This window comes from Mobula hypostoma, chromosome 12 (assembly GCF_963921235.1).
Source record: "Mobula hypostoma chromosome 12, sMobHyp1.1, whole genome shotgun sequence".
Lineage (NCBI taxonomy): Eukaryota > Metazoa > Chordata > Chondrichthyes > Myliobatiformes > Myliobatidae > Mobula > Mobula hypostoma.
The window spans coordinates 74406682-74418979 of NC_086108.1; the positions used below are offsets into that span (position 1 = coordinate 74406682).

A 12298-nucleotide genomic window follows, 5' to 3' on the forward strand; every position below is an offset into this window, starting at 1 on the left:
ACAATCTCCTGTAGTGCTGTTTGATACAAAGGACCAGGCTATGCTCTTTTCTTGCTGCTGCCTTCAGGAAGGAGGTACAAATGCCTCAGGGCTCACACCACCAGGTTTAAGAACAATTACTAATCCTCCACCATGAGGCTGCTGAACAAACTATACTCATTCCACTTCTGCTGTTCTCACAACCGATAGTCTCACTTTAAGGACCCTTTATCTTGTTATTTCATGCTCGTTCTTTATTGCTATTTATTTGCATTCGCACGACTTGTTCCATTGATCCTGTTTACAATTAGTCTACTATGGATTTGCTAAGTATGCCCACAGAAAAAGAATCTCAAGGTTGTATGTGGTGACATGTATGTACTCTGATAATAAATTTTATTTTGGATAGCTTGGTGGCTGACATGTGCATTGGTATGGAGTTACACACAGGTCCTACTGACCAAGGAAATAAAATGGTTATTTTCATGATACTCTATTTTTATCTGCCGGGTTTTTTTTTTAAACATATGAGGCTGCTTACCAATTTAAGAGCCCATGGTATAACAGAAATGTTACTGGCATGGTTAGAGCATTGGCTGATTGGTAGGAGACAGTGAGTGGGAGCAAAAGTATTCTTTTCTGGTTGGCTGCCAGTGACTAGTGGTGTTTTGCTGGGGTCAGTATTGGGGCCACTTCTTTTTATGCTGAATATCAATGATTTAGATGATGAAATAGATGGCTTTGTTGCCAAGTTTGCAGATGATACAAAGATTGGCGGAGGGATAGGTAGTGTTGAGGAAATATGTAAGCTGTAAAAGGACTTACTCAGATTAGGAGAATGGGCAAGAAGTGGCAAATGAAATATAATGTTGGAAAATGTACGGTCAGGCCCTTTGGTATTAGAAATAAATGTGCAGACTATTTTCTAAACAGGGAAGAAATCCAAAAATCTGAGATGCAAAGGACTTGGGACTCCTTGTGTAAAACACCCTAAAGGTTAACTTGCAGGTTGAGTCTGTGGTGAGGAAGGCAAATGCAATGTCAGCATTCATTTCAAGAGATCTAGGATATAAGAGCAGGGACGTGATGCTGAGGCTTTATAAGGTACTGGTGAGGTCTCACCTTGAGTATTATGAATAGCTTTGAGCTCCTCATCTAAGAAAAGATGTGCTGGCATTGGAGAGGGTTCAGAGAAGGTTCACAAGGATGATTTTGCAAATGAAGGGGTTATTATACGAGGAACGTTTGATGTCTCTGGGCCAGTATTCGCTGGAATTTAGAAGGATGAGGGAGGATCTCACTGAAACCTTTTCAATATTGAAAGGCTTAGACAGAGTAGATGTGGAAAGGATGTTTCCCATGGTGGGAGAGTCTCGGAATTTTGCCATGGGTGGATATGAATGTTTAATTCAAGGATTACTGGCTCAAGTTTGGGGTTATTAGTTCAGTAACATAAAAGTACTATCATATCCTAACCATTTATGAAACAGAGACATAATTTGTGTAATACTGCAATCAGTTAAGCCAGATTAAACATTAAAATAATACTCTGTTCACTGCATTTCCAGAGAAGTTCCAGAGAGTATAGTTCAGAAATATGAAGATGAAAGTAAAAAAAAAAATTCTGGAAATCGCAAATAAAAACAGAACACTGGAAATTCATTGGAGGTCAGTCAACATCTGTGGGAAGATAAGTGGGAATAGTGGAAGAAGAAAGAAGAGTTTGCATAAGAGACACTGACAGTGTTCATGATTGGCTGAAGTGTAGAGTGGGATGTTTGTGGGAATACAATGAATTAAATTTTAAAGCAAGTGCCAAGAAAATAAAATTGAATTTGGGAAGCACAATGCTAGTATGGCCTAGGGCAGATAGTTTTCATGAGAAATTGAACATAGGGTATGTAGAATATTCAGTCATGGAAAAAAATGAAGCATTTGGAAGGATTCAGGATGGAGCTCTATCATCAAGTATGGTATTGAAAAAGGAATGTACAATGAATTTAGTGAAGTAGGAGTGGAACTGGCAATTGGAGGGAGTGGTATATGTTTCTGTGAAACATATCAAAATCAGAAAGAATTCTGAGTGCAGGTAGTTAAAATCTGATGAACAAGCTGTGATCCTTCAGTATGCGATATTCCATTTTCAATACAATATTATGTCTCTATGAACTATTATCTGAATCTGTGACCCCCAAAATAAAATTCTCATGAATGAATATATCAGCTGTGCATCACTTACTGTAACATATTTACTGTAAGTCACGGTGTTGATACAACAAAGTGTAAATAAAGCTTTTGTCCTGTTGAAATAGAGGCTCCTGGTCGATTTGATGCTTCCCACTTCAGCTCCACATCCTACTTGATGGGTCCCACTTGAAATATATGAACCTAACTGCAGTACTTGTGTCATTTTCTGCTGTAAACGAGAAACTGATGACTGAATTGGTTTGGCTAGTGTGTTCTTTAAATCTTTCCCCATTTGTGAAGAGTTGTCCCGTATGTGCTCATTAAAACCTTCCCCTGTCATCTTAAAAGTCAGGCCACACTTGGATTATTGTCAACAGTTTTAGGTCTCAGAAAGGTTGTGTTGTCATTGGAGAGAGTCCAGAGGAGGTTCACGGGGATGATTCTGGGAATGAAGGAGTTAACATATGAGGAATGTTCGGCAGCTTTGGGCCTGTACTCACTGGAATTTAAAAGAATGCGGGGGGGGGGTGGATCTCATTGAAACCTACCTAATGTTGAAAGGACTCGATAGGGTGGATGTGGAGAGGATGTTTCCTGTGGTAGGTGTATCCAGAAATTGAGGGCCAGCCTCAAGATTGAGGGGCAACCTTTTAGATCAGAGATAAGGAGGAATTTTTTTTTTAGCCTAGTGGATCTGTGGAATGCTTTGCCACAAAATGCAGTGGAGGCTAAGTCCATGCGTATATTTAAAGAGGAAGTTGGTCGGGTCCTGATCGGTCAGGGCATCAAAGGATATGGCGAGAAGGCTGGTGTATGGGGTTGAGTGGGATCTGGGATCAGCTATGATGCAGTGCTGGAGCAGACTCAATGGGCTGAATAACCGAATTCTGCTCCTATGTCTTATGGTCTTATGGTCGAAACCTCTGCCCTCAGTTTAGATTTCACTACCTTGAGGAAAAAGGCTACTCTTGAACTTATCTATGCGCCTCATAACTCTATATAAACTCACCCATCAGTTACATGCTATCCGGGGTCTCTCCTTTTAACTCAAGCCCTCTGGTCCTGGTAACACCCTTATGAATCTTTCATGCACCCTTTCCTGCTTAATGACATCATTCCTACAGCGAGGTGACCAGAACTGTACACAATGCTCCAAGTGCAATCAGAATCAAAATCAGGTTTATTATCACTGGCACGTGTTGTGAAATCTGTTAACTTAGCAGCAGCAGTTCAATGCAATACATAATATAGAAGAAAAAAAACCAAAATGTATTGCATTGAACTGCTGCTACTAAGTTAACAAATTTCACGACACATGCCGGTGATAACAAGTCTGACCACCAACAACTAGTGCAGCTGTAACATGATGTTCCAGCTCTTGTCCTCAGCGCCCTGAATTGATGTTTTGCCAACTAAGCCAAAAGTGACAATGCTAATTTTTTTTCCCCCACAGATGTCATTCTGTGACGTGATGCCTGAAGAGGATATGATTCTGATCATCCGTTTTTACCACTGGCCAGATGGAAATGTCACAACTGCACCTTGGGACATTAACCAGAGCATGGAAAAATTAACGGAAAGTGAGGAATGGTTGGTAGCTTGGGGAGTGCTAAAACTGTCCGCACTTGCAGATTCTCGTAAGTTGATAATAATAGACAGGAGTTCTGAACATTGAAAATTCACAGCTGTTTCATGCAAGATTTGGCAAGCTTGTTTTATAATAAGTAAAAGAAACACTAAAGTCAATGATCTCCTGTGGTTGCATCTATATTCGAGAAACCGAACATGGGTTGAAAGACTGCTGTGTGGAGTCCACAGGGATGACACTGAGCTTCTGGTGCCTGCCACTTCAATTCTCAATCCCTCTCCCATTCTGTGTTGTACATAGTCTCCTACACTGGTTATGAGGTTGAGGGACAGCACCTCATGTTCATCTGATCTCAAATTCAACAACTTCGGATCGCTTGCTTTCTACGTCTGTCTAAGAAAAGGTCACTGCTGCTTTGTCACCCGTCTGTGATAGTGGCAGCATGTGATCTGCTGAGCACTGCCAACAAACAGCTTTGCATTTCAGAGCAGACAGATTTTGTGCAATAATTTGATTTACTGATGCTTCAGAAAGGAGATGAAGGCGAGTCGATATCCATGTTTTAAGGAGGCTGCAAGAATAGAATGAGTGTCCCGAATAAAAGTTACCATCTTGTAGATGGAGTTGAGTTTAAAGTCACAGTCATACACTACAGAAACAAGCCCTTTAGCCTTTGCGTCTCTCCAAACATCCATTATTTCCTGATTCCAATCCTACATTCATTCTATTTGATCCTCCCCACATTCCATCATCTCCTCAGGTTCCATTTGCAAATACACTTGGGGTAAATTACAGTGGACTAATAATTTTAGCAGCACACCAGTCACTTTGGTTTTTGGAGGTAACTGAAGCAGCTGGAGGAAGCTCAGAGAGTCATAAGGAATGGAGCAACAAGACTTCTAGCTGTGACATTGTGCTGTTAGTTATCAGAATAATCTTTTCTCAAGAATATTCACAGTGCAGAATGCATAGCATAAGACATAGGACAGAATTAAACCATTTGGTTCATCGACTCCAATCTGCCATTCATGACTGATTTATTTTCTCATTCGTTCTCCTTCCTTTTCTCTGTAACATTTGATGTCCACACTAATCAAGAACCTATCAACCTCTACAGCTGTCTTTGGCAATGAATTCCACAGATTCAACACCCTCTAGCTAAAAAAAATTCCTCATATTTTCTGTTCTAAAGGGACGTCCTTCTGTTCTGTGCTCTCTGGTCCTAGGCTCTCTCACCATCAGAAACATCCTCTCCACATCCCCTCTATCTAGGCCTTTCAATATTCAATGCAATCTCACCTCATTCTTCTAAACTCCAGTGAGTGCATGCAAATGTGGCTATCACTGTGACAATTAGATTTTAGACAGAACTGAGTGTCTGTCTATGGTTATGAACAAGGAAGGGTTTATATAGAATAAACACTGTGATAAATGACCAAATGTATTGTGAAACTAATTGAAAACATGAATTGAACTGATTAGTGGTTCAAGCCACATGGTGGCATTCTGTAACAGTCCATTTGAGAATAAAGGATCTATTTCAACATCATCATTGGATCATCTCCTGGCCTGATATACTAGAAGTGCCACTTTTCATTCCACGCACTTTTTTTAGTATTACCTGTTCAAGACCTGTTCTGGCAGTGTAAGTTGGGCGATGACGTTGTATTGCAGATGTTGCTTTCCAAGAAAACGCATTGTACAACTGAATGGCTTTATTTTCTTCCTTCATATCACCCACGTTTTATCTTGAATTCTTTGGAATCAGCATTAGCAACCAAAGCCTGACGTGGGATAGATTATTACACTCAAAGTTTATAAATGTTATTTTTGGTACATTAAAAAAGTTTTTTTTGTGTGTTAACTGCAGACACCTTGAAGACTCAAAGCCCTGCTGTAACATGGAACTCTGGGACTCACACTGTGACATTGTTTCATGTACCTGTCCCTTCTCCTCATGATCTTCTGGTGCTGGTATGCAAGAAGTCCTCCTTCAACAATTTCCCTACCATTGTATTAAGTCAAATTTCTTCCATCAAAAAATTGTATTGTGGTAATATTAAAAGGAGAACCAGTCAAATTGGTTCATCACTCTGCAATATCAGTGATAGTTTGTATTGTGGAGATCTTCATAGGTTTTTGAATTGCCTATATTGATAAACTATTTCCAAACCTGCTCTACACCAGCTTGACAAAGTAATAAGCTGGATATATTAAACTGTAGTATTATGCAGCTGTAGAAGAACTAAAATCATTGTCCTAATGTGACGAATGCAGTCAGACCTGATGCAAATAACATTTCAAAGTTAATGATATAAAATCTAAATGGATAAATGGATCACCCCTTCAACTTTTCATACCTTTTAAGAGAATCATGTTTCATTGATGTCCTGGACTCTTTAGATTTTGTGTTTTATATCCTGTGTTTTTCACGAGGTTTTTTTTGTTATCATTTGCGTGATTTGCTTTATTTTGTGTGTTGGGAGTGGAGTTTAATGTTTTTCTTTCCTTGGGTTCCATGGTTTTTCTTCGTTTTGTGGCTGTCTGTGGGGAAGAAGAACCTCAGGGTTGTATAGTGCAAACATTCTTTCATAATAAATGTACTTTGAATCTTTGAATAAGAAGGAAAACCACTGAATGATTGAAGGTAATATTAGGTGAGCATTATCGCACGGCAATTATAATTTGTTGTACAATTGTCTTTGTCTGGATCAAACTAGGTTTATAATCTCAATGCCATATTGTTGTTATGAGTGAGATTTGTCATTTAGTTATTTGTACTTCTCATCTTTTTAAAAATCTATAGTCTATCACTTTGCCAACAAGTGACCTCAGTCCTCTACTTATATTTGCTTCACTTGGTCTCCATTGTTCCTTTCCAGTCCCGAGAAGAGTCCTGAAATTTCTGATAAACAGAATGGCAAAATTTATATTTTATGTGCTAGGCTGTGCTTGATGTGACTCACATCATCTCCTTTGAGTGTATAATCTTTGTTGCCGTAAAGTCTAACAAAGCTTAAAGACTCACTGGCATGACTGTCCTGTAAGGAAAGCAAAGAAATGCACTGGTGATTGACATCCCATCCCCAGACTGCCCTGTGACCAATTTCACTTCTTCAACTATTTCCAAATGTCCCTGATAATATAATATCAGGCAAAATAGATTCAAATAACATTCATGTTACTTAATATAACTAAAATCAAATATATTCTCACTAAACTTTTCTTTTTAGGCTAAACACTCTATTCAAATGAACGGGATTGTGCTAGAGATAAGAGATAGGTCTAGCACAAACCCTCCCACCAACTCTTGCATCAGAACATTTGTGCTCTGCCCTTGGACTTGGTGATGTTTTCCAGGGGGTGGAAAGGGATGCCAGAGGCACTGGCATCTGACGCCCTGCGTGTTTCACAGGTGCAACAGGCGAGAATATTCTGATCCCAGTAAAGCACCTCATTGGTCATGCTCATCTCAGCCGTAAAAATCATATATATTTTGGACCAGAAAATTGATTGTCATTTTTAATTTACTATTTATTATAATTGATAAAAAAATCAATTGTTCATAATCATTGAAAACAAAATTAGATTATCTTAGAAATATTATTTGTAAATAGAATGGAAAAATATATCCATTTGGAATAACCAAAGTTCTACTATCAAGCTTATCAGATATTAGGAAAAGCAGAAATTGGCTTCAGTTTAAAAATTATGTGACAAGCTGTCAACTTATCTTGTTTTCATGATTGGGAAAACAGTCTGCTTGTTCTGAGGTGAAAGTGTAGCAGTTCTCATATATCGCATTCATAAAAGATGTTGCAAATGGGTTGAGGCAGACTCGATGAAACCTGATTATTCTCTGATGTAAACATATCTTTCCTAAAGCCTGGAGAACACCTGCACGACATATGGCAACCTTACGGGAATGCCACAGTACGACTCCATCTGTTCACTGGTAGCAGACCCACAGCTCTCATTGCTCCAGAATCGCCTGCTGATACAAACACAACCAAAGAATGGCCTGCTGTAAGTAGCAGCAAATTTGCTTTCAAATAACCTTTGCAACTCAGACAATTTGATTGCGTGTGTGGCATATTAAATTATAGGGGGGAAATTGCAACTAATCTTTACCCGATGCAGGTAAACAGAAGCAATAAGCAGAGCCTTGCACTGTTGTTGGGGACGTGGGAGACACATCCATGAGGCACATGTGAATCAGACCAAGCATTTAAATGAAGGCAAGAACCTGGTTCAGGCACTCTGGATATTTGTGCCCCCATTCCCAAATACCCTTCAGTGCACAAGCAAATTTCTGCAGCAGCAAGTTTACAGACCTAAAGAATATTTTTAGTTTGCTTTCTTGAATGAACAGTTTTAATTTCTTTTGCTGCATTTATTAGCGATTTCTTTTTCATTTTTGTTTACTGGGGGCCTCTTTCCACCCCCCACCCCCTTTATTTTACTATCTACCAGTCATGGGAGTTTCACTCTGAGTTGCAGGCAAACCTGCTGTGAGAATGGGTGTTTGTTTAGAATTCTTCTTTCACTCTGGATCAGAATTGCAAGAAGGATGCCAAGAAAATTCATCACAGTATCTGAAACACGTGTTACAAACCTATTTTTTGTCAATCAGTGCTACCTGTACAGATTTTTTAAGTGATATTTCTTCTTCTTTATTAGCTTTTGCAAGCGTGAGGTATATTTTGGAAGGTCAAATGCAAGAGGAAGGTAGACAGTGAATGGCAGTTGCCCTAGGAGTACTGATGTACAGGGGGATCTTTGGGTCTCCCTGAAAGTGACAACATTGGTAGATAGATAGGGTGGTAAAGATGTATGTCAAGCTTGCCTTTATTACAGGAAAGGTTCTAGATTCTAGCATGGATAAAGCAGCAGCTGACTGGCAGGAGGAAAACAGTGGGAATAAAGGGAGCCTTTTCTGGTTGGCTGCTGATGACTAGTGCTGTTCCACGGGGGTCTGTGTTGGGACCGATTCTTTTTACATTACATGTCAGTGATTTGGATGATGAAGTTGATGGCTTTGTTGCAAAGTTTGCAGACAATATGAAGCTAGGTGGAGGGACACACCTATGGTAGAAGAAATGAAAGGGATGATTATTTTCTACATGGAGAGAAAATACAAAAAAGAATGAGTGGAGATGGATAACCAAGGATTGTTTTTGTTGGACAATGGATAGCAGTATATAAAATTGAGTGGAGTGAATAGGGGAGATGGTCAGAGTCTTTTCTCAGAGTGGAAATAACAGAAACATAGAAAACATAGAAACGTAGAAAACCTACAGCACAATACAGGCCCTTTGGCCCACGAAGCTGTGCCAAACATGTCCTTACCTTAGAAATTACCTAGGATTATCCATAGCCCTCTATTTTTCTAATCTCCATGTACCTATCCAGGAGTCTCTTAAAAGACCCTATCGTATCTGCCTCCACCACCACCACCGCCACCGCCACCGCCAGCAGCCCATTCCACGCACTCACCACTCTCTGCGTAAAAAAAACTTGCCCCTGACATCTCCTCTGTACCTACTTCCAAGCACCTTATAACTGTGCCCTCTTGTGTTAGCCATTTCAGCCCTGGGAAAAAGCCTCTGACTATCCACATGATCAACGCCTCTCATCATCTTATACACCTCTATCAGGTCACCTCTCATCCTCCGTCCCTCCAAGGAGAAAAGGCCAAGTTCACTCAACCTATTCTCATGAGGCATGCTCCCCAATCCAGGCAACATCCTTGTAAATCTTCTCTGCACCCTTTCTATAGTTTCCAAATCCTTCCTGTAATGGGGTGACCAGAACTGAGCACAGTACTCCAAATGGGGTCTGACCAGGGTCCTCTAAAGCCGTAACATTACCTCTCAGTTCTTAAACTCAATCCCATGGTTGATGAAGGCCAATGTGCCATATGCCTTCTTAACCACCGAGTCAACCTGCGCAGCAGCTTTGAGTGTCCTATGGACTCAAACCCCAAGATCCCTCTGATCGTCCACACTGCCAAGAGTCTTAGCATTAATACTATATTCTGCCATCATATTTGACCTACCAAAATGAACAACTTCACACTTATCTGGGTTGAACTCCATCTGCCACTTCTCAGCCCAGTTTTGCATCCTATCGATGTCCCACTGTAACCTCTGACAGCCCTCCACACTATCCACAACAACCCCAACCTTTGTGTCATCAGCAAATTTACTAACCCATCCCTCCACTTCCTCATCCAGGTCATTTATAAAAATCTCAAAGAGTAAGGGTCCCAGAACAGATCCCTGAGGCACACCACTGGTCACAGACCTCCATGCAGAATATGACCCATCTACAACCACTCTCTGCCTTCTGTGGGCAAGCCAGTTCTGGATCCACAAAGCAATGTCCCCTTGGATCCCATGCCTCCTTACTTTCTCAATAAGCCTTGCATGGAGTACCTTATCAAATGCCTTGCTGAAATCCATATACACTACATCTACAGCTCTACCTTCATCAATGTGTTTAGTCACATCCTCAAAAAATTCAATCAGGCTCGCAAGTAACAACCTGCCTTTGACAAAGCCATGCTGACTATTCTTAATCATATTATGCCTCTCCAAATGTTCTTAAATCCTGCCTCTCAGGATCTTCTCCATCAACTTACCGACTACTGCAGTAAGACTCACAGGTCTATAATTTCCTGGGCTATCTCTACTCCCTTTCTTGAATAATGGAACAATATCTGCAATCCTCCAATCCTCTGGAACCTCATCTGTCCCCATTGATGATGCAAAGATCATTGCTAGAGGCTCATCAATCTCCTCCCTCACCTCCCACAGTAGCCTGGGGTATATCTCATCCAGTCCCAGAGACTTATCTAACTTAATGCTTTTCAAAAGCTCTAGCACATCCTCTTTCTTGATATCTATATGCTCAAGCTTTTCAGTCTGCTGTAAGTCGTCCCTACAATCGCCAAGGTCCTTTTCTGTAGCGAATACTGAAGCAAAGTATTCATTAAGTACTTCCACTATCTCCTTCAGGTCTACACACACTTTTCCACTGTCACACCTTTGCAGAATTCCACGCAAATATCCCTTAAAGATTTGCCACATTTCTGCCGTACATTTCCCTGAGAACATTTGTTCCCAATTTATAGTTCCTGCCTGATAACTTCATATTTCCCCTTATTCTAATTAAACATTTTACTAACTTGTCTGTTCCTATCCCTCGCCAATGCTATGGTAAAGGAGATAGAATTATGATCACTTTCTCCAAAATGCTCTCCCACTGAGAGATCTGACACCTGAGCAGGTTCATTTCCCAATACCAGATCAAGTACAGACTCTCCTGTTGTAGGCTTATCTACATATTGTGTCAAGAAACCTTCCTGAACACACCTAACAAACTCCATCTAATCCCCTTGCTCTAGGAAGATGCCAATCAATATTTGGGAAATTAAAATCTCCCACCACAACTACCCTGTTATTAATACACCTTTCCAGAATTTGTCTCCCTATCTGCTCCTCTATGTCCCTGTTACTATTGGGTGGTCTATAAAAATCACCCAGTAGAGTTATTGACTCCTTCCTGTTCCTAACTTCCACCCACAGAGACTCCTTAGACAACCCCTCCATGACTTCTTCCTTTTCTGCAGCCATGACACTATCTCTGTTCAGCAGTGCCACGCCCCCACCTCTTTTGCCTCCCTCCCTGTCCTTTCTGAAACATCTAAAGCCTGGCACTCTAAGTAATCATTTCTGCCCCGAGCCATTCAAGTCTTTCTAATGGCTACAACATCATAGCTCCAAGTACTGATCCACGTTCTAAGCTCATTCACTTTGTTCATGATACTTCTTGCATTAATATAGACATATCTCAAACCGTCAGTCTGTTCTCTATAACCTGCCTTATCTCCCTCTCACACTGCCTACAAGCTTTCTTTATTTGTGAGCCAACCGCCTCTTCCTCTGTTTCTTCAGCTTTGTTCCCACCCCCCAGCAGTTCTAGTTTAAACTCTCCCCAAAAGCCTTAGCAAACCTCCCTGCCAGGATATTGGTCCCAATGATCCAGAAAACTGAATCCCTGCCCCTTCTCCAATCCCTCAGCCACGCATTTATCCTCCACCTCACTCTATTCCTATACTCACTGTCATGTGGCAGAGGCAGTAATCCCAAGGTTAATACCTTTGCGGTCCTACTTCTCAGCTTCTTTCCTAACTCCCTGTAGTCTGTTTTCAGGACCTCCTCCCTTTTCCTACCTATGTCGTTGGTGCCAATATGTACCACGACCTCTGGCTGTGGTACTTATTGTTAAGGGGGACAACCACAGGGGTGCACTCTACTATCTGACTCTTGTCCTTCCCTCTCCTGACTGTTACCCACTTATCCATCTCCCGAGGCCCCAGTGTGACTACTTGCCTGTAGCTCCTCTATCACCTCCTCACTTTCCCTGACTAGATGAAAGTCATCAAGCTGCATCTCCAGTTCCCTAAGGAGCTGCAGCTCGACACACCTGGCACAAATGTGGCCATCTGGGAGGCTGGGAGTCTCCCAGACATCCCACATC

The 12298-nt window shown here is 41.0% G+C and overlaps 1 protein-coding gene across 1 annotated transcript in view; it reads left to right on the forward strand.

The window, feature by feature from the left end:
- The window catches only part of ccdc17 (coiled-coil domain containing 17), a 97253-nt gene that overhangs the window by 82762 nt on the left and 2193 nt on the right, over window positions 1-12298 (forward strand). The window contains exons 18-20 of the mRNA XM_063063453.1: window positions 3620-3803; window positions 5625-5728; window positions 7640-7780. Of these exons, the coding sequence (XP_062919523.1) occupies window positions 3620-3803; window positions 5625-5728; window positions 7640-7780 (429 nt within the window). The remainder of the gene's footprint in view (window positions 1-3619; window positions 3804-5624; window positions 5729-7639; window positions 7781-12298) is intronic.